The sequence below is a fragment of the Danaus plexippus genome, chromosome 17 (assembly GCF_018135715.1).
Source record: "Danaus plexippus chromosome 17, MEX_DaPlex, whole genome shotgun sequence".
Classification (NCBI taxonomy): Eukaryota; Metazoa; Arthropoda; class Insecta; order Lepidoptera; family Nymphalidae; genus Danaus; species Danaus plexippus.
In genome coordinates this window covers 3,754,448-3,778,284 of record NC_083548.1, presented here as the reverse complement: position 1 = coordinate 3,778,284, position 23,837 = coordinate 3,754,448, and the positions used below count along the sequence as shown (strand labels likewise).

At 30.0% G+C, this 23,837-nt stretch overlaps 2 protein-coding genes across 2 annotated transcripts; both read right to left on the bottom strand.

The window, feature by feature from the left end:
- Nucleotides 1-4,350: 4,350 nt before the first annotated feature.
- LOC116771259 (uncharacterized protein PF3D7_1120600-like) lies at nucleotides 4,351-6,508 on the bottom strand. The gene is made up of 3 exons (XM_032663064.2): nucleotides 6,349-6,508; nucleotides 5,247-6,224; nucleotides 4,351-4,642 (listed from the first exon to the last, which is right to left on the bottom strand). Exons 1-3 carry the CDS (start codon nucleotides 6,392-6,394, stop codon nucleotides 4,425-4,427), a joined length of 1,242 nt encoding a protein of 413 aa, XP_032518955.2. The 5' UTR covers nucleotides 6,395-6,508; the 3' UTR covers nucleotides 4,351-4,424.
- A 9,918-nt stretch (nucleotides 6,509-16,426) lies between these two features.
- On the bottom strand, nucleotides 16,427-18,065 carry LOC133319299 (uncharacterized). The gene is made up of 4 exons (XM_061523247.1): nucleotides 17,331-18,065; nucleotides 17,029-17,118; nucleotides 16,698-16,848; nucleotides 16,427-16,614 (listed from the first exon to the last, which is right to left on the bottom strand). Exons 1-4 carry the CDS (start codon nucleotides 18,063-18,065, stop codon nucleotides 16,427-16,429), a joined length of 1,164 nt encoding a protein of 387 aa, XP_061379231.1.
- Nucleotides 18,066-23,837: the final 5,772 nt, after the last annotated feature.

The window sequence follows — 23,837 nt, the reverse complement described above, 5'->3', positions numbered from 1 at the left end:
AGATTATTAAGCGTATTTAGGTAACACGAATTAAGGAATTAATTATGCAATGTTATTTAACTATTTTGAGACCACTGTCATCTAGCAATGCTTTGGCTAAGTTTGATATCATTACTGACGACAGAGTTTTAAAATATTGCCTAGTTGTACTACTAGATGGAGCTTGCATAAATAAAAAAAGTAATGGTACTTTAACAATAATTTTGTGAAATATGTAGGTTTACATTTTTATCTACTTCTATATATTTATCATGTGCAATACTTAATATTTTTGTCATGACCTAAACAATCATAACTTTATGTATTACATTTTGCTAATAGGGCAGACCTCATATAAAAAATAATAATATATGTAGTTTGATATTACTTTTCATGATGAAATATGTTATAAATATTAGATGCTATAGGCACACACATTAAGATAATGATTATAAATTTACATTATTGATTACGTAATATCCATGCAAAGTTGATACGTAATTGCCTACTATGCGCTTCCTTTGGGGGACCCATTTACGAACACCGCAATTTGAAACCGAAGGATATAGCTGATTTCCCATGTGTTCTTTTCTTAAATCGATAGGAATTTAAGGGTTTTGTAAGAAATTGCTGAAATTCGTCAATCGTTCACTTCAGCTTAAACTTATTAATTAAATAGAGATTTTTAATATATGATGTTATAATACTTATAAAGAGAAGTCATTAATTATTAAAAAAAAAAAATTTTCCATAGTGTAAGTAGGAAGTTGTATCAACGTTGTAATCACTAATGATATTTAAATGTAGTGAGTATTGTACTTAATTATATTGTAAATGTTTTCAAAACATTACAATATAGTGGAAACTGTTAAAATTCTATCACCGATGCTAAATTGGAATTTTATTCCGGAAATTGCTTGATCTAATCATGTTCATGTTGAAAATTTATTTTTGATATATTTTATTTGGTGATATCCAAGACTTTCGCGAGATTTATTTATTTAAATGAAACTAATGTTTTTCGGATATACTACGCGTGCTTTATTTTTTGTTAAAACTATCTCGTCTGCCCGCGATCACGGTTGCTGAAAAGTAACTGATACGTCGGCAGTATGTAGTTGTAACAAAAAATGAAGCACGCGTAGTATATCCGAAAAATATTAGTTTCATTTAAATATTTTATTTGGATTTTAATTCGCCTTGTGACGTTATGTTTTTTGGGGTGCAAGTTTTATAGCTATTTCATTAGTCTCGTAGACTGCGCGCACATGGATTGGTTTAGATAACAGATACAATTCGTACTGCTTCTTTTAATTCTTCTTGAAACAGAACTTGCTAGAAAAGCAGATTGGTTCTGTATTACGGCGAAGAAATATGTATAATGATCTAAATTAGAATGTCTATTCCTATGACATTTTTAAATCTGTTTACAGGAAGTGTTCCAAAAAATTACAATTTGGTATATGTTGCTATTTTTTAAATGTGTTTTTAATTTGATTTTTGTGAAAATACGAAACAAATTTTTATTCGCATAACTTTGAATATCTTTTTGTACCAAATCAATTAACACTTTTTATAATGATTTTTATTTTAAATATTTATATACGACGTATTTATTAAAAAGAACTTTAATATTTGGTTATTGAATAAATATCAGATTTTGTTGATGACTACATCTTTTAATTTAAAATGAACAATTATTTCTGAAGTTTTTTACAGTTTTTCAAGGGACTATTATGATGACGATGCTTTTGGGGTAAAGCAAATTCTTAAAGTTTGGGTTTTGCTCATTAAAATATAAAATGAGCCAAGAGATCAAAGAAAAAGTCCAATTATTTGGTGGAATGAACTAATAATATTATACGTTACCAGTAAGATTTTTCTGCGAAGAAGTATTTTTCTGCGATCTTACTATCAATGAAACTGCAATGGCATGGTTACATTTACTGCAATTATATTCTGGCTAAGTCCTATCTTATACTGTCAAAAGTTAGTCAAATCTTGTTCCATCTGCAAAAGCAATCATACAAGACCTAATATTAGACCTATTAATACTTGGTATAGTAGCTCCCAATGTATAAAAATATACAAGAAAAGCAACATAAATCATTTTATTTCATATAACACGAGAACCAGAAGCTAAAACTGAATTAAATTATATCACAAATAGGAACTTTTAGATTAGTTATATTAAGTGACGTAAGTTAAACACACATTATAACGTTAATATAATATAAATCGTTAATTTGGTGTGAAAATATATCATTATTGAAATGTTCACTTACCTTAAGGTTGTGTACACATGAGAGCACTATTAGTTGCTGTAAACCTTTTTGGTTTTTACGAAAATGATTTAATAAACAACGCTTCCAGATATATCTGATGTCAGTTGAGAAGACCTTTTTTGTAACGGTAACATTATTCTAGAATCTAGATCATCCTTCCCCAACGTGAGTGATAAGGTCTCCTTGTGAGCGCTGCATTCCATGTTCCAGAAATTGTGATCTATTCAAATTGTTAGATGAGAAACACGATAATTTTCTGTGAAAAGAAAATTTTAATTTCATGATATATTTGTTTTACAAAAGACACCGTTTCACTGTGAACAAATTGTAAGGTAGACTCTTTAATATCGCCAAGTGGCTGATAAGGCACAATGAATACTTTGCGGCTTCTCAGTGCCTCGGAAATTCTTTGTTGTAGCTGGGAAAGGAAGTTTAGTCAGGATGTTAAAGTAATAACTTGGCTTGTATACCTAGTGAAAATATTTTTTTGTATTTTATATGTGTTGTTATCAGTTTCGAGTAAATATATTATTTAATAAAAACAATTTTTTGTCATTTAGTTATGATAATGAAGGTGAGACCTAAAGAAGGATTTTAATTTATTCAATATTTCATATTATAATATATTCTTTTTCGATGTAAAATTGAACCTGTTTAGTATAACATTGATATTTAATAAAATATTTTTTGGATAATCAGATAAATGTTAAATAGAATAAAAAATATAACAAAAATGGTAAATTCAGGCGGCTAAATATTTTCAAGTTTGTAATATTTACCTGGTGTGAGAGAAAAGTGCTCGTTTTAACGCCGAATTTATGAATTAAAGAATTTCATGTGTACTTTCCAACAAAAGGCATACTAGAAAATTCAAAGGTACAACACACTACAGTAGGTGTGCGTTGTAGTGTGAAAATTACATTAAAGAATTTTGTCACATTTTAAATATTTGAAATTCTAATATATTTTTCATATTATAAAATGTTTCTCATGTTGTAATTTCTATATCATAATATTTAATAAATTAACATCTCGCTTTTAATAATGTAATGAATAATTGAAAGATCAAGGAATTTCCTTGATATAGCAACAAAAACAACTTTTTGACATTTATGTTTGATTATTGTATTGTGTAATCTTCACATTTGTCACTATTGCGCTATTTTTAGGGTGACTAACTATACAATAACATTGTGTTCTAGAAATAGAAATAAAATTTAAAAAGTGTCTATAAATTAAAATAATGTCAAATACAAATATGAAACAATAATGTGTTTTGTATTCAATACTTTTAATTTGAAAAAACCTTACAAAGTATCCGTACACGTTTATATATTGTGTAATTTAATATGGGGCTATCTATTCAAGGTGTAAGAGAGTTTCTTACAGAAAATCAAAAAAATCCATACAAAATTAGTTCTAAAGAGTGTTTAATCCAATTTACATTAGTTACTATTTACAAAACGATCTAAATTAAAACTAATTATTTAGTTTATTTAGTTAACATCATAGGAGTAATTTGTAAGGGTCTGAAACAAAGGCATGGCTAATGTACTGTCATCATAAGTCAAGATAGGGGCTGCTCCCTCGTTTCGTCTTAATAGGAGGAATAATGGTTACACGTATAGAATATATAATTCTATTATCAGCCTGGACAAGTTTTATTTTATTAACGAAATAAATTATGAACAAAACAAGTAACTACATCGGCTTTATAAATTTAATATATCAAAGAAATCGATCTCTTAATTCATCCTCAGTAAGTTTAATACGTTTTATTGTTAAAAATAAAAATAATTTAAAATATGCTTATATACATACATGTAAAGCAATTCTCAATAAGAAATAGGAGAGATGGAAATCAACTACATTAAGAGGTTTGATTGAATCGATTCTATCTCGAAATAGCTCTGAGGCTAAGCACGTAAAGTTTATCTGGGTTCGATTGTATTATAAATCTTTGATTTTTTGTTTGAAATTTTGCGCGTTTCTTAATGACAATGGCATTAGACTTATGAAATTATAATTACTTTTAAAATAGAATAAAGTAAGTTTTCATTATTTACACTTAAATGAAACAAAATACCATGATATATTTTTTATTCTATCCTCTACAACCAAGCGAGTGCTATGTACATAAGAGTATTTAGATATAATTTTCTAAAAATGTAAATAGGAATAATATTCATTGTCATTCAAACAAAAATATAAATTGATTATAACAAATATAAAAGGAACAATATACTGGATTGTGGTCATTTGAGCGCTGTTACATAAATCATTTTCACAAATGGTGCACGAAGCATATGCTAAACCAACTTCAGTTTCAGCTTTTGAAAAACACTGCTCAGTGCAATCTCGTAATATGTACGGTTTACCTGTTGATGAGAAAGAACACATTTTATACAATATTTCCACTAATACATACATGCATGTATTGTAAAAGATAAAATTTTACATATCATTGGTTTGTTAGAAAATAAACAAAACATAACAGTAACGATTTAGATCAAGATTTGTTTATTATTAGCAACGATGTCGCAATAGCATATGAGCTGTGTATTTTCGATATATTTATGACTAATAAACTTAAAAGACCTAAACAAAGCCTCTGTTAAAATAAAGTTATTGTAAGTATATCTAATGTTCTAAAGGAATATTCACAATAACAAAAGTTTCGATAAGTGCTCGTATAAGGAATTTTAGGTTACAAGATACAGGTTCGCCTAATCTGTCATATAAGTAAAAATAAAGCAAAATTAGGAGAGATTTAAATTTTGCTTTTTAAGATGTAAACGTAACTACCCCTAAATGGCATGAATTCTAAATTTCGTTATATGTTCATATTTAAGTATTGACCAAATGTTATTTATACTACGTTTTATCGAACGAACCAATGTTACCTTAGAATTTTGAGTTCAACTTTATACAACGAATCTATACAGGTTGTTATGGGTAATATTTCATTTTAATATTGCTTACCTTTATGGGTGAAAACTTTTGTCATGCAGGAATTATGTTCACGGCGACAATATTTAACTGGAGTTTTTCTATTTGGAGACCAACAATTTGAGTCTTTAATGCTATTGCAAGCAAAACATACCCGTGGGTGTCCTAAGAGCATCATGCGTGACTTTACCATTTTAGAAATACCACTACCCTCATTTGGTGTATTGTTTTTTAAATTTGTATAAAAAGAATCACTTTTCTTGTCTTGATCCGAAGTCCGTTTTGAGTTTTCATTTGTTTCAATTTCAGAACATTTTTTCCCTGATTCTTTCGAGGATGCTTCCGAATCTAATTTATCATTTTTCTCGACTATGTTATCATCAGGTTTATTTGAATTTTCTTCTTCAATATTTTTTAAGCCGCGATAAGTGTGTGGGGTGTTTTCCATATCGTATATAACTGGATGCAGATTCTGAGTATCGGCTATTAGCCGTCGTGTATTTTGGCTATCATTTACATCTTCATCGCTATGTCCATCAAAGAGTATTCTGGTATAATCTATATCTCTGTCATCTATATCATCATCGTAATTAAAAACGTCGATATATGTTTCACCCTTGTTATCTTCTTTAAATGAATTTATCAAATTTTGAGAATTGTTAGGGGTTTGTATGTTCATCGAATCAAATTCTATTAATTGTCGATGTATTTCTACATTGTCATTTCTTTCGACGTTTATAATTGCATTTTCAGTATCTAAACGTATTGTTGGTTCATCTTTTATTTGACTCTTTTCAGTTTTATATTTTATACTGTACTTAGGATAATTTATCTCTGGTGCAATATTACCATTTCTGCTATTTTGTGTGTCGTTAGAAACCTTGGGATTTAATAGAAATTGTTTTTCATCATAAAGGGAACCTTTTACGGATTGGATCTTGTACGGTTCATCATTTTTTATTTCATGTAATTGGTGAAGTACAGCGGGATCACGAATCAGTTGAGGTGTTCCTGGAAGATATTTAGGTATTTTTAAAGATGTATAATAAAGGGTAACAGAATATAGAACAAAGAATAAAAGCAGAAGTTCTATGTGCAAAATTTAATAAAATAATATTTATATTTTCTTACTCACCTTGGAAAAACTTAGATGCAAAAATGATAATCACCGCTAACTTCATATTTGACTGTTTATTTTGAATACTTAAAATTAAATGTCTAAGTGAAGAAAAACAGATTCCAATAACTTACAATACATTTTACTTGGTATCAGTCTATTGTTATTATGCATAATGGAAAAGTATTTGAAAGGAACAATAAGAAACAATAGAAGTGAATCAAATAAAGTAAGTGTTCCGAAGATTTCCTCGATATGGGTGATATTTATTGATATCAAAATGTTTATATTTCCATATTCATTCAGTATGTTGTTAGCTTAGAACATAATATTAACAATGAGAGTATTATAATCTCATAGTTACAAAATAAATACTTTAGGAATTCAACTTCTCTTTAATATATGTACATATTTATATATGTGCATTGTACAAGTATAGCCAAGTTAAAGCATTATAGTGTTTTATCGAATGTGGATTAATAATATTATTATATTTTATCACGTGTAGTATGTAACTGAAAAACTTGATAACAAGGAGCTATATTTAACTACAAAATTAAACATAAAACGGATTACAAAACGAAATGAATTCATTCATTTTTCATTCATTTTTTGGAATTCTCTAGTGGTTGATATTATTTAGGAAATTAAAACTTTTTAAAGTTACAAAGTGTTCGCGAAATATTTAATTCGAAAATTTTGATGCGCTAAACAAATTACAATGTAGCAGGACATAATAATCCTTTCTGATTAAGTTGCATAAAACTTTATAATAGAAAAACAACTCCATTGTGTAGCATTACTGACAGGAATTCAGCTCTGCTAGTGTGACGACGCTCTTAGATAATTGAACTATGAATAATATAATGGAAAGTCTGTTGAAGATAGGATTCCAATATTTTAACAAAGGCACTGGTCGAAGTGTCTTTCAACCTAATTGGGCGTTCGTTCAGCTTTCAAGCGGAATAAACCGTTAGGTTGACAAGACCCTTTCATAATGTTAGTAAGTCTTTAGAAAACTTCTTTATTGAAATTAAAATTTTGCTCCCTTTTATATTTCACAAAAAATTTGACTAATGATTTATGAAGCGAATTCAGCATTTGCCTTTGATAAATTAGTGACTCTAAATGTGAATATTCGTAGATGAACATATGAATCACTAGTATATTTATTACGTCATACCAATGTTGTAACCTCTACTGTAAAATATTTTTAAAACATATAGTTATGTTTTTCATAACATTATTGTTGATTTCAAACTTTTCGTACATGACGTACCTACTCGTGTATTGAGATAAAAAAAAAATTATCTATATAATAAAATTATACATTATTTTATTTAAAAATTTACATTTTAAATAACTATATAGTTCACTGTAATCATTATAGTTATTTACCAACATAATCCAAATCAGACACGGTTTTAAAATAAGGTCCTTCGTCAAAATGTTTTATGTTTTTCACTTAATTTTTACGTATTACGATTTATAACAATACGAGTATTAATGTTAATACATATTTTCAAATTAATATTGTACATGAAATAGTAGCTTAATGTTATAAAATACATATTATGGAATGAAATAAAGAGCTTATTTAAAAAATTAAAGGTTATATTTTTTATATAACCTTCACTTGTACGTGTTACAGCTTCGTTGTACTTTAGGTGGCTTTGTTGAGATTATCTCCATCAGAAATCTCAAGCTTCATCGCTGTGAGGAAGACGACGTTGGAACATTATTCTCATGGTGATGAGTTCTAAGACGGATTAAAACTAAACTCATTTGCTAAGATTACTGTGACAGCTATAATGTAATATGATATTTAAAAACTTATCCCCAGATATATCTTTTATGTTAAAGGATATAACGAGAAGAATTTTTTCTATGATGTTATTGAATATTTGGAAATTGTAGCGTACGAGTGAGTGGGGAAGTTTTATCTTTAGATTTATATCTCCTCGCCGCGTCGCCTTGATTGGGAACAACCAGTGGTCCGAAATGTGGTCTGTAAACAAACAATTCGTTAACTCAGTCACAATATACGGACCAAATAAAGATAGCGGTTATCCCAAAAAGGAACACCAGAATAAAGCTTTGAATCTTAAATTAACTTTATCATCGGATTCCAATAACAAATAAAATAATAATGTAATGATCATATCAAATAAAAACTTAACAAATATTTAGTTCTTGTTATATAAACAATCTTATCTTTAATATAGAAACTACTTTGACGACACTAATAATATATTCTAATATTTCCTTTCCATTACGTCAGATAAGATAAAACGTTTTAAAATTACCGTTAAAACGGATTTGGTTAACACGATTTATCTTCGATTGTATTTTCCCAAATTGTTTGAAAAGCCCTATTTAAATATCGTTTATCTTTGAAACTCAATATGCTTATCCTTACTTAAGATGTTTTAAATGATGCTGATATTCGACCTATTGTCATGAATTTTACAATACGAATTTTAAGTATATAGTATGTTGTGATATAATCTTAATTATATAATATATGATATTATTAAAACAAGATTAGATTTAACTTTTAAAAAAATAGTAATCGATACAATTTCACTATTAATTTATCAAATTTACACAAAACTAAAAATAATTTTAAATTAATAACTTTCAACTATCTTGATTTAAACATATCGTGAAATAAAATCTGAATATAATACAATCGAAAGATTTAAACACACTTCGACAATCTACTAACGACTAATCTAACACACCAACGCGAGTTACGAACGAAAAAGAGACATCAGTAGATGTCCTCTGACAACTGGTTGGTTATATGTCGTTCGAGTCTCTCCTACCCTCTCATATCCCTACAATATAAACATTTTCTTATCCATGGATTCTTAAAATATTTATATAATTCATATTATATATAGCTGTTATTATCTAATTTATAATTATAAATTTATAATTTATTTAAATGTGTAAGAAACATGTATGTATATACAACAACAAATTAAACTTCTAAATTTTTTCTTCATTGAAAGTAAGTTGAATATGAAATTAAGTTTTGAATTATTTCATTGTCATCCTTTTTTTGTGTATCACGTTGAGACAACATAGTATCTTAGACTTTCTTTTAAGACAATCATACACCATTACAGAAATTATTTCTTATGTATGAAGTATTTGTGTTCGAAATATGGAATCTTTTAAAGTTTTTTTTTTTTATATTTTCAAAGTTGTCAGAACCCATAAAAATTCAATTCATTTCTTTTAATTAAGTTCCGTGGTTGGAATCATAAAAATCGGTAAAAGCATTATCATATAAGTGAAGGAGAAATCGTGTATTTTTGTTTTGTGTTCGTAAACTTGTTAGAAATTGATAAACTATAAATAACTTGTTCTCTGTCGATGTTTGCTGACAACAATTTTCCAATAACAATGTTGTAGTTTGTTGCTCAGTAGAGTCCAGTTAAACGAGCAATAACATTGGACACTCAGCGGATATTTTTCAGCATTTATCACAGATGTGCTCTAATTAAAATTGTCCTTTTTAAAATTTATTAATTCTGCTTTGATTGTATTTACGTTTTGACTAGATATTAATATCTTTTGCATGCATAAGCTAAAACTTTAAAGGATACATAACGTGTGATGTTTGCAATGTTTGCCTTTATAGACTAGGTGGAGTATAAAGTTTGCAGAGAGAACTTTATAATAGTTATTTTGTAAGTTATTTAATCATAAAATTTTACTGTATTTGGTTGGAAAACACCATTATTAAAACCTTAAAATAAATTGCTACCCAAAAATTATTTCAATACTAACTCTAAGTTACTATGTGTATTGTATTTATATTGCTTTCTTAACTTCAAAAGTTTTCACAAGGATCTCTTTATTAGTATTGGTATACAAAATACGTATCGGATATCTAACAGGTTAATTTTTAATTAAAATGATCTAAACCTGACTTTGAGGACAATCTGATATTTGCAAGGATTCTTAATTAGATTTTGCTGACGAAAATGTTAGAAGTTGGTTTTTGTTTTAAGAAATAAGGAGAGCAACTACTTTTGGAATATATATCTTATATTATATTAAAAATCACAAATGTCATTGAAATTTTCATACCTTAAAGAAACAGTCGTAGTATGAGTAAATTTATATGTAAATATATTAAAATCAATGGAATTAAGTTGTAATAAATTGTTTCAGCTTTATATAATAGTAGTATAATTATTATATTTTGGAAGGTGCTTACATAAATAGTCTTTAATATATTTGTAAAAGTCGTAGTGTTGTTTTATTATATAAATCCATATTTCATCTCGTCTGTTCGTTATCACGGTTACTGAAAAGAAATTGAAACCTCGGGAATATGTAGAAATAAAATAATAAAAAACGCATTATATAAAAAAAAATAGTTTCATTTAAATAAATTATTATACTCGTATACCCACCGATACCCGCCTGGAAGTATATACTTCGTTGGGGACCTCTATCTGATTTCCAGAGAGGCTCCTCAGTGAAGGGGGCTCTGACGGACACCGTACAGCAGGCCCTAAGTCATGTCAACAAAAATACAACGGTTCTGCGGGAGTTTGTTGTTTCCTGAGGTGTCAAGTGGATGCTCCGTACATTGACATGGTGATTAGGGCGCTGGAGTAGAGATGCATACATAATTATTATGTTGCTATTCCCTGATATAACTCTGTAATCTCAATAACTTTTGAATAACTGGGTAGGTACAAAGACGAAAATTTTATGTCTCTAACTTAAAAGTTCGTTTTCGTATCATTGTAGTAAAAATGCAGTGGACATGTTGAGAGCTTAAGAAAAGATTAGGTTATAATTATTATAATACTTATTCTTGAAATAAGATGCCATATTTTTTCCTTAGTACATTGCTTCTAAATTCATTACTTTTAACCAAAGAAGCATTTTAAAGATTACGTTATGATATTTTTTATGTATGTTACTTTAAGTAGTTCCGCAACTATTATGTAAAATAAACAGCTGAGAGGAAATTTAAACGTTACCATGGCACTGGTTGTAAAGTTATACGTAGTTATAACTTTTGTAATCAAATTGCACCAGACCAACAAGTCGACTTATCCGCGTTTACGTTCCAAAACTTAGTTCTCCGTATTTACTGTTGTACTGCTGTTTCCTTAATTAAAATATAGAATGTTGGTGTCGTAAAAGATATAATGATCACACTTGTATTCACTCTGAGGATCTTGAAAACAAAAGGTTTTTATGTCATTTTTTTTATATATAAATAAAATTGTAGTATTCCACTGCAATATCTGTAAAAATGTTCATACGTACAAATATTTTTTATATTCTTTCATGATTCGAAGATATAAACTTTGTCTGTCAGTCATTTTATTACTGTGGAATTTTTTTTCAATACTTGAACCTGTTTAATTGGGATTTAAGTAGTAAGCAATCTACATATATATATATATATAAAAAAGTTGTGTTAGTTATACAATTTATAACTCAAGAACGGCTGTAGGAATATGGTTGAAAATTTAGAGAGCTTAGAACCAGGAGATGCATAGGACATTTTATAGTATAGGATCGAAAAAAAAATACGGAATAGAGATCGCCCCGTCAGCTATACGTATATTATTAATTCCGAAATTAACGCATACGAATATGTATATAAATTAGTTTTAAATTTGTTTATGAAACAGGCCATAAACTTTTAAATATAGGATAACTAGTTCATTATTTTATCATAAGTTTCAAAAGTCTCCGGCTGTAGTAGAAGTATTTCGAGATAAGCAAACAGGGCTTGGAATTATTTTTTACATAAATTAAAATTTTGTTATTTCTTTTATAAAGTTACTCTATAACTATTAAATTAACTCACTTACGGCCTGTATTTTCTGTCTCCAGCATTTAGGTGCCTAGCGTTTACTTTTGGTACTTTTTAACACGCTTTTATTTTAATGATAAAGACGGAAAAACAAGTAGACGGCCTACCTGATGGACATGGACATCCGCGATTTATTTTGCGGATGCGTTGCCACCTTTGCTTCTGGAAGAGATATAGGAAAGGTTGGAAAAAGGGAAAAACGAAAAGGAAAGGGCAACCGGCTCTCTCACTCATCGGACGAAACGCAGCCATTAAAGACTGCTTCACGCCGATTTTCTATGCGAGGGCAGTACTTCCCCGGTTGAGCCAGCCCATGTTCGAGTTGCAGCAATTTGACAATTTGACCACAGCTAGGCTCTACCACGGTCAAAACTGTATACTGTACTGCATACAACATAAAAAGTTCTTTATAAAGATAATTATTACTTGGTAACCGTACCTTGATTAGTAGCAGACTATTACTATATTTCAACGTCTGCACTCTTTCAATAACTTCGGGATAACATATATTAAAAAAAAACACTTCCCTGAAAATAGACATTTCAGAAAACGTTTCCAGAAGGTGCGAACAATTATACATCTAAAATAAACTTATATTTGTAGAAGTGTGCTTGTTAAGTCTATCTCCATCATGAAACTTGCCATTTACCTAAAAACAATACCAACGAGCTGTTCCTACAATTTTTTCATTAAGCAAACTTATTTATGCTACAGGAACTATGCACAATCTAAATGAGGTAGGCTAGGTTAGTGTTTTCATTTCAGTTTATTGTGTCATTGTTATTGTGTCCTTTTGAATTGTAAATTTTAATTTCAAAGATTGTACATATTATTTATAAAAATAAAGATAAGTTATAAGATCACTAATTTTAATTTTTAATAGAAAAAAAAAACAATTATATTATATTTGTGTTAATTTTATATGACAAAAACTTTTTAAACTATTTATGGACATTATCTCTTAAAATAATTGAAAACTTTTGAATGTTCAAAAATTAAAACAAAATATTGTAAAGATTATGTTGTTCAGATATTTTAGAATTAGTTATGTAGTAACTAGAATGTGTAAAGGAATTTTAATGAAGATAATTTTACTTCAACGTGCTACCATAAAAGTTTTTTAATTACGAGAAAATTTTAAGATTGCGAAAAGTTGTTATTTGCATCAGCTTCATTAAATAATACAACATTCTATAAGAATTATGCAACTTTATTCAGATATATAAATTATAGAATAAAGACAAAATAATGAGATCCAAGTTTTTTGAGGGTATTCATTGAAAGAAAACGAATATTTTGTGGATTAACTACGCGCTTATAATAATTTTTAAGAACATTCTCCCAACTTTTCGCTTACTCTGCAGCCACCATGATCACGGGCAGACGAGATGATTGATGATTCACATAAATAAATTAATATCCGATATTCAATTTTATTTCAACTGTTGACGCTAATAATAGTCATGTGAAGGTCTTTTACATAAGATAAACGACTCTGAATAAGAAAAACTTTATTAAGTTTAAAAAAAGAATTAAAAAAATATTATGTAAACCTAATATAGGGTATAACTTACAGTTATATTTCAGTCGGGACGGAATATACAATAAATAGCTGGTGTAACAGAAACTCACACAATAGGAAGGATTTACTCACAAATATAATTCGTATTCAAATACATTAATCCATCATTTTCCTTCTTAAGTATAATAGACGTTGCTGCTTCACAACACAGTAATATCATTTATAAGATACAAGTTGCTCCCATCTCTTTTGTTATGTTAAACTATAAAGGAGTTGGCTCATTACCCTAAATTGCCGAGATTTATTGCAAAATTAGAATAGAAAATATAGAAAAGTATATCTTTTAAAATTACAATCATTTAATCAATATATTTTTAAAGGTATTTTTTTGTATAATTTTTGATTTCAACTTACATCTTTGTGTTGTCTTTGTTTATAATCGACATGTTATTATAATATGATATTTAAAACAAAAAAAATATATTATTTTTTTTAATTTTCATTATAAATTTCATCATTTCGTTATTTCTGTTTTATTTCTCTTTAAGTAGTGGAAATATAAGGAAATTTTTAATATAAAATTACATACAAAAGAAAAAAAAATTAAATAAATAATTGAAAATTTTAATTTAAATTAAAATAATAAATATTTTGTATATCAACATAAATTAACAATGAGTTTTGTTATCATATATCAAATACAGTTAGTCACTTCCGTCTAGTTGATGAGCTTATAATAGTTAATTAAGTATGTAGCATATGAAGTAGTAACTTTGGCTGCCAATTATTATATGCTATAATATTAAAGAAGAAAGATTATTGATGGTACTATATGGTAAGATTATTAATTTTTACAATAAAAGGTTGTCGGATTCCCTTGTATGTTATTGTAGTAAGGTTTTGGGCCTGGTTTTTTAAGTAGCAGTACTACTTTTATAAAAGATAACATACGTACGTTTTTATTTTTAATATATATATATATATATATATCTTCTTCATCCTGGCAATTATCCCAGCATTAGCCAGGGTCTGCCTTCCTGCTTAAACTCCTCCACTTTGCACGATCTTTAGAATCCGCGGTGGTAAGTCCATTGGCTCTCATATCCTGTTTCACGGTGTCCAGCCATCGCTTTCTTGGGCGACCTGGGGGTCTTGCTCCAGGGACCGACATATCAAGGCAAATTTTTCCGACGTAATTCTCAGGCCGGCGTGCAACGTGACCATACCATCTCAGGCGACTCTCTTGAAGCTTATCCGCTACGTCACGGACTCCAAGACTACCTCGGATAAATGTGTTACGTATACGGTCAGCTCGCGTTACGCCACACATCCACCTCAGCATCTTCATCTCCGTGACGTGAAGCTCCTGAGTGTGCCTGAACAGTGTTGGCCAACATTCGCTTCCATATAAGAGAACCGGTCGGATTATGCTCTTGTATATTATTCCCTTGAGCTTGGTAGGTATTCTGCGATCGCAGACCACACCTGTGACCTCACGCCATTTCGCCCAAGCAGCGCTGATCCGGGCTTGGACATCGTGATCGATGCCTCCGGACTCATGCAGAATAGATCCAAGGTACCTGAACTTTTCCGACTTAACGGCTGGTTCAGGACCTATATGGATAGTGCAAGAGTCCGGGCTTCCGCACGCCATGTACTCGGTCTTCGTCACATTTAGTTTAAGACCACCGTTCTCAAGCGTACCCTTCCAGAGGTTCACTCTTCGCTCTAGACTCAATCTGCTCTCATCAATGAGCGCTATGTCATCGGCATACATCATCAGCCATGGAGGCTGTTCCTGGATGTTAGCCGAGACAGTGTCCAGCACTACATTGAACAAGAAGGGGCTAAGAGCCGAGCCTTGGTGAACCCCTACTGAGATCGGAAAGGGTTTTGTATCGCCAACAGCAGTCCTAACCATTGAAACGGAATCGCGGTACATGTCTCTAATGATGTCAATATAGGCCTCAGGGATGCCTTTGAAGTACTAGCCGTACCCAGTCCATAAACTTTTGCAACCATAAGAGTGGCGGGAGTGGTTTTAACGGAGCGACTGCTGTCTGACCTCCAAAACCCCGTTTTACGGGTAAAACCAGGAAAGGAAAAGATAGAGAATGGGGGAAAGAGGTTAGGAAGGGGAATGAGGGGGGGTACAGGACACCACCTTCATGGACTGAGGATAGAGGTATGAAAGTGGTGGCTCGAGGATCCGGGGTCGCGTACCCGTATGCCCAAGGCTAAATATCGGAAAAATACTTAGTAGGACACCCTCTGGATTATATATATCTTCTCCCAACCTCTGGGACCTTTTATATCTTTTCTGTTTTTATGCGTGTCTGCAGATTGTAGGAAAATGTAGAGGTATCATTTTATCAGAAATATAATTCAGATCATGACTTCAAATCTTTGCAGACCATTTTTTTTTCATCGTATAAAATAAGAAGAATGATTTTAAATAAACTAATATAAAACCATTATGTATATTTAAAAATTAACCAAGTGAATAGACTACATATTACTAGAGTTTAGTTAACATTTTATACTAATTGAATAATTAGTAAAATAGCATTCATTTTATTTCTATAGGGCCTATTTGTAAATAATTATGTGATCATTACTTCTTTTGCTGTAAAAATTATAAGAAGCGATATTGAACTTAGATACATTCAAATCAAAATATTAAATATTATGCAATCAAATAAAGAATGGCAAGTCTAAATAATTTTATTAATATTTATAACCCTGTCAAATTGCAACAGTATAATGAGATAAGTGAGAATTAGACTCAATAACTTAAAGGGCAGAGTTAAATCGATTACGAACAAATGCAGGAGAGGAAATGACAGAGGTTGTTTCCGCAACAACTCTAGGAATAGAACTGCTGTGCATTGATATGAGGTGTCTGCAAAACATTATGATAGTTAGACACCACAACTAAGATTATATTAACGGAAAATTTATAGGGTGATATAAAACCAACTTTACCTAATTTATTTTCATGCACCCTTGACGTTATTGCCTCCTCCAGATTAACAACTTCGCCGGAGACTTGACTTGCCAGTAGACATGGTATTACAAAGGGTACAACTTCAATTACTAAGAACGTGATATTGATGCATAGGTCGCAACCTTTGACCTAAAAATGTTATGTGTTATAATAAAATTTTGCATATAACTAACATTTGATTTAAAATGTGTTAAGAGAACTTTTATTAATTACATATTTTCTATTAAACTAATTTAAAAATTTTAGTTGTTCCAAGGTATGTATCTATATTATATTTAGAATAAACAGTAAATTTTTAATTTAACTTACCTTTTTCTTGTCTTTTTCAAGATGCAATTTCGACACATAATATGCTAAACTAAGGCTGACATTAAACATTGCTATTATTATTATGAGAAGCTGTGAAAAGGAGCATAATTAATTATTAATTAATTATTTAGTTTATTTGTTATTAAATTCCAGACTTTTAAAGTATCATAGAATTTCTATTACTGATAATGTGACTGTTAAGAATACGTGGCAAATATTTTTGAGCAAGACTGAAATATGTAAAAAAGTCTACAATCAATGCGGATCAAAATAAGATAAAAATAATATATTATTTTACTTACTTGCCACCTTATAGCCTTATTGAGATAGTCGTATGCTTTTAGCAAGCGATTATAAGAATCCATCAAAAATCCTATATCATAGCGGATTAGCAGTTTGTCGTTTCTATAATGATATTTCTCTTTTTGGTCTTCTTTAATGTAACACGATTTCTTTTTTTTATTTGTCAGAAGTTTCAGCCTTGGAATCAAAAGTGCAAACAGATGTCCATAGTAATTTAGTTCAAGATAATGTAATATTTTCAAAGGTATTAAGAAAGGCATGGTTCTAAATATATCCAGGCATTCAGGAACCAGCCAAAAGTTTAAAGTGACTGTTATTCCGATGATGAGGATCTGCACGAAATGCACAAAAACTTCCTTTTTGGGCTGACTATTGTGACAAAATTGTAAATCTTTGTCAATCCTATTGATCTTCGCATAAAATTTCAATAGTTCTTTATATGTCACAAAACCTAGCAAAGTGCAACTTACAAATTCTACTGTGTCACATATCGGGGCTATTCCATAGGAATAAAATGCGACTGCAAAGTACAAATTGTAAATTATTGCGCAATTGTACAGCACTTTTATCCCAAACATAATCGACAACTGAATCTTACTAGCAATGCCTAAAATAGGAAGTCTAAATAAACCACACGGTACTTGCATAAAAATAAATTTTCTAGAAATCGAATCAACTTTTTCTTTGCTTGTTCTGGACATGAAGTTATTTATTTTTCTTTGCGGTATGGACATGTTGACAGTCCGATACGTTGTGTTTTGTATGTATTGACAACAAACACGATTAAGAAAATTAATGTTATTCTGTCAATTAATCATAATTTTATATATACAAAAGATAGTTGTGTTAGTTACACTATTTATAACTCAGGAACGGCTGTAGGGATATGGTTGAAAATTGGTGGGGAAAGAGCTTAGAACCAGGGGACGGACATAGAATATTTCTTTTTGTTCGGTCAAATTCAGATATCTGCTTATTTATGGCCTCTCGGGTGGAGTAGAGTTCGACCGGTCAGCTATATATAAGGGGGTAAGTATATAAGCGGAGTAAGTATATAAGGGGTAAGTATATTAGGGGTAAGTATATAAGCGGGGTAAGTATATAAGCGGAGCAAGTATAAAAGGGGGTAAGTATATAAGCGGAGTAAGTATATAAGCGGAGTAAGTATATAAGCGGAGTAAGTATATAAGCGGAGTAAGTATATAAGCGGAGTAAGTATATAAGCGGAGTAAGTATATAAGCGGAGTAAGTATATAAGCGGAGTAAGTATATAAGGGGGTAAGTATATAAGCGGAGTAAGTATATAAGCGGGGTAAGTATATAAGCGGAGTAAGTATATAAGGGGGTAAGTATATAAGCGGAGTAAGTATATAAGCGGAGTAAGTATGTAAGCGGAGTAAGTATATAAGGGGGTAAGTATATAAGCGGAGTAAGTATATAAGCGGAGAAAGTATATAAGCGGAGTAAGTATATAAGCGGAGTAAGTATATAAGCGGAGTAAGTATATAAGGGGGTAAGTATATAAGCGGAGTAAGTATATAAGGGGGTAAGTATATAAGCGGAGTAAGTATATAAGCGGAGTAAGTATATAAGCGGAGTAAGTATATAAGGGGGTAAGTATATAAGCGGAGTAAGTATATAAGCGGAGTAAGTATATAAGGGGGTAAGTATATAAGCGGAGTAAGTATATAAGCGGGGTAAGTATATAAGCGGAGTAAGTATATAAGGGGGTAAGTATATAAGCGGAGTAAGTATATAAGCGGAGTAAGTATATAAGGGGGTAAGTATATAAGGGGGTAAGTATATAAGCGGGGTAAGTATATAAGCGGAGTAAGTATATAAGCGGAGTAAGTATATAAGGGGGTAAGTATATAAGCGGAGTAAGTATATAAGCGGAGTAAGTATATAAGGGGGTAAGTATATAAGCGGAGTAAGTATATAAGCGGGGTAAGTATATAAGCGGAGTAAGTATATAAGGGGCTAAGTACATAAGCGGAGTAAGTTTATAAGCGGAGTAAGTATATAAGGGGTAAGTATATAAGCGGAGTAAGTATATAAGCGGAGTAAGTATATAAGGGGGTAAGTATATAAGCGGAGTAAGTATATAAGGGGGTAAGTATATAAGCGGAGTAAGTAAATAAGCGGAGTAAGTATATAAGGGGGTAAGTATATAAGGGGGTAGGTATATAAGCGGAGTAAGTATATAAGGGGGTAAGTATATAAGCGGAGTAAGTATATAAGGGGGTAAGTATATAAGTATACATATATTAGTAATTCCGAAATCATTACGGACGAAGTCGCGGGCAAAAACTAGTACATATTTGTTTACAAACTTTGACACTTCAGACTATGTAATTAAGTTTGTAGTTATAAAATATGTATCCATGTATTAAATATATATTATAGTGTGTAAGATATCGTGTTTTGTGAGGATGTTTGCAATTCTTTGTATTTTTAAGTATAGCCGTGATAGCCAGCCGGTAATGAAAGGAATTAAACTGTTTTCTATTTTCTACTATCATCTTCATCTACGGTAGTTTGACAACTTCAACATCTGTTTGGGTAAAGGAAATAAAAATCGCCATTAAAGCAATTAAGTTAAGTTTTGAATGTTTGGTATTAATCGTATAAATTTTATGGTTACTTGACTAATTGGGATTAGGATCTCGATAGGCAATTTTTTTTAAACCTCGTTATTTATTTGAAATATATTGCTAGATTATAATGTCATTAAGTTTTCTAGTGAACCATCCAAGCTAAGTAAAAAAATATTGAAATAAATATAATGGTATAATTGTTACTGTTAGCTAAAATATAAGTTCGTATGTTAATTTAAAAGTTGCTATTTTAAATGTATATAAAAAAAAACAGGACTTCCGAATCTGAATGGTTACCATAATAAATAATTGGTTATATTGGAAGTCTAATATAGGCTTCAAATATAAGACATACATACATGATGACTAAGGTTCTTCACAAAGCGTGGTCATAATGAGCAGGAACAATTTGCGGCGATGGTGTGGTCGAATACATTAGTTATTAATTAAAATTAAGCAAATATTAATGACAGTATAAAATGATGAACAGTTGTGTCTACGAATTAGACTATAAAGATAAAAAATATTTATGGAACTAGTATTATTCGGATTTACTCCGCGGATTTTTTTTTATTTAAAAACTACATAATCCCGACGTTTCGGTTACTTTGCAGCAACCGTGATCACGGGCAGACGAGGTGTGAATGTCTGTCAGTTGGTCCTTGTTATTACTTGTTACTCGCGAAAATCTTAGATCTCAAATGTTTATGACTTTTCTTTATGGACAATCTTAGTTACTTCAAAAACATCTATTTAATACGAGTCCCTGTTGAATCTTACATCTATATACGTTTTTACAGTTATGACATTGGATATTAATATAGGTTTTATTAGAAAAGAGATATGAATATACGTAACACCTATAAGTAACACCCTATAACATCAATTTATGAATCTTATAATATTATGACACAAAGCAAAATTAAGGAATACCATTCAAAATACATATAACGATGACAAAATAACCTCACAAAGGGCATTGGAAAACACTGTTTTATTTGATTGATTAATTCAAATGAAATATAACGTCGATAGAAATATAATAAGTTAAATTAATAATTTCAAAGATATGTGAATTAAATAAGATTTTCGGAACCAAGCAGCCTTCGATTTTTTGGTTTTTCTTAAATAACTTTAATCTAAATGAAACTAGTATTATTCGGATTTACTACGCGGATTTTATTATTTAAAAACTACATAATCCCGACGTTTCGGTTACTTTGCAGCAACCGTGATCAGCCAGTTACTGTTTAATTACTATAAATTGATTTAATTTCGTATGGATATATGAATGCTAGTATATGTATTTTCCATTGTAATTGAAACAACTTCAATTATTTAACTAATTCTGAATCAATTCAATGACTCATTGTCAAGCGAGCATAAGGTTACAGTTTCATAATGTTTTGCTGAAGTCCTTATTCTCTGCACTGTACGGATAATTCGGCGTAATTTTTTATTAGATTTAGGCTTTTACTATTTTCTATGTTTTGAAACCTTTTATTTTGGTAATTTATTTCAAGAAGAGGGTAATAAAATTTGTGGCAATAAAAAATTGACAGTAGTTTTTATTTTTTTTTATTTCATAACAGTTATATTACCTGTATGTATGTATGTTAAACTCATTGACAAATTCATGTAATAAATGAAATAATTAGTTTTTAGGCATAATTATTATGTATAATTAATTTTAGTCACAATTATATATATAGTGTTTTAGCCATAATTTAAGTCATGAAATATTTCTCGAACTCTTGTATATATCCTGAAACCTTAGCTAATTTATCTTACGAAGTACCTCCTTTTGAAATACCCGCAAATAACTTTGTTAATGACACTTAGGTAAATCTTTCCAAAGACTTAGAATTAAAGAGAAAAGGGGCAATGTAATTCTGGAAACACAATTTAGAAGTTTTGACTAACTTTCAACAAAAACTCATGAAATTTTGGAAGTTTGTATGTGTTAATGGAAACGTAATAGTGATTGGGGGGATGTTTTTGTGTAAATAATATATACTTAATTTATACTTATTTTCTACTACCGACCTTAACCGTCCTTTTTAAAAAATATCCTTATGTATAAAAATCACTTGCAAAAAGTAAAGCTTCTGTCCAACCTTTAAATTTTAGTAAGAAAAGCAACTAAATAATGTAAATTTTAATAATCATAGTTTTTATTTAATTATTATTTTATTAAAATGATCAAAAGAGAGTAACGATGAAAAAAAAAGCTTCTAAAACGTTTCTTTAATGTAATTATAAGTACCATTATAATTAAAATGCTCAGTTATTTATTTAAAACAAATATTATATATTGTTAAATCATTGAATTATAATGATGGATACGTGTGAGAAACAATATTAAATCACAGAGAGTATTCGTGCGTTGGCGTCCAGACCAGACATATTTCTGTATTCGCGATTTTTAAAAAGCTTTGCTTATTGTTTAATAGAGCTTATGGTTCTTGGGGAGCCAACATCTCCAAAAGACCACGCCATCAAGGTCAATAAGTATTACGAGCTCACTAACGAACTCACTAAGAATAATTTCGTCGTAAATTTTTAAGTGGTAGAAAGAGGTATAACAGCTTAATCTCACTACCACCTACTAAAAGACTTGGGCCTGTCCAGAACTGCCATCAATTCTGTCTTAGAACATACTTCGAAGGAAGCGCTTGGACTTGGACCTGTGGGGGTGAGAGTTTAAATAGGGGCCTAGGTAGTTGGCAATATAGAAGTTCCTCTCCTCTCTAACGCGGTGGACCCGGCACCCGCACGGTGATTCCCCATGGATTCACAGACACAACGAGACAAAACTTCTCAGCATTGTGGAATGCTGAGAAGTTTTGTCTCGTTGTCTCTTCATTCATACCCACGAACCCTTTATTTTTTTCAATTTTCAGATTTATGATAAATATTATACTACTTAATGATCCGTATGAACTAAAATTAAATTAAAACTAAACTTTATAAATGAAATTAATCAAAATTAGTGAATTAGAAGTGTGAATCACTTTGTAATAAATTTTTATAAAGTTGAGCAAACTACAATAAACTTACATAATTCACCGTTATGATATCTTAAAAATATTTTGTAAGAAAATAATAAAATATACTACTTACAATGTAATACACATATTTAAAAATGAATAAATTTCATTTCAAATGAGAACGATAAGTACAATTACATACAAACATTTCTTAATTTCCTATGTAATTATGCTGTTCAATACTCAATTTCAACGAAGCAATAGTAAAATCATATCCTTTCATATTTCTTCAAGATATTTAGTATCAAATAATACTCAACCGTTTATCAAAATATCTGTCATTTGGAAACATTATAATTCAGTTGATAGCTTGAGCTTAAAAACGCACACTAACCCAACTCGTATAGAAATCTGTTTTATTTTGAAGAATTATCAAATAGAAGTTCTCCATTAATTATCATTTTCAAAATATAAACATTTACCAGTAATATTATTTTTACTGAGCATTAACTCTTGCGCTGTTAGTCGTTCTCAAATAAAATTTTCTCTTTCAATGATGCTATTGTATTATTTTTAAAGAAATATTTTAGATAGGTTTTAAGATTTCAACTTCATTGTTGAAAAGATTGAATCACTAGAACTATTTTGTAAGACAAGATTCCTCTATAATGACGGTTCTATCAGTGTCAGTTTACCGATTTAATGGAAATTAGAAGCAATAAATTTAGATCTTGTTATAGACAAAATTAATGTTCGTAGTAATTTTTATCGTGTCACTTTTGGGTCTTGGTTAACGAAATTTGCTTATTAAATAATTGACTATCCATCCACTTTTCATATTCTCAAAAACGATCACCTCTCGGTGTCCGATTGTTCCTCTATTTCGAGGTCCGTACACGGTACAAACCTCTTTTCTTTC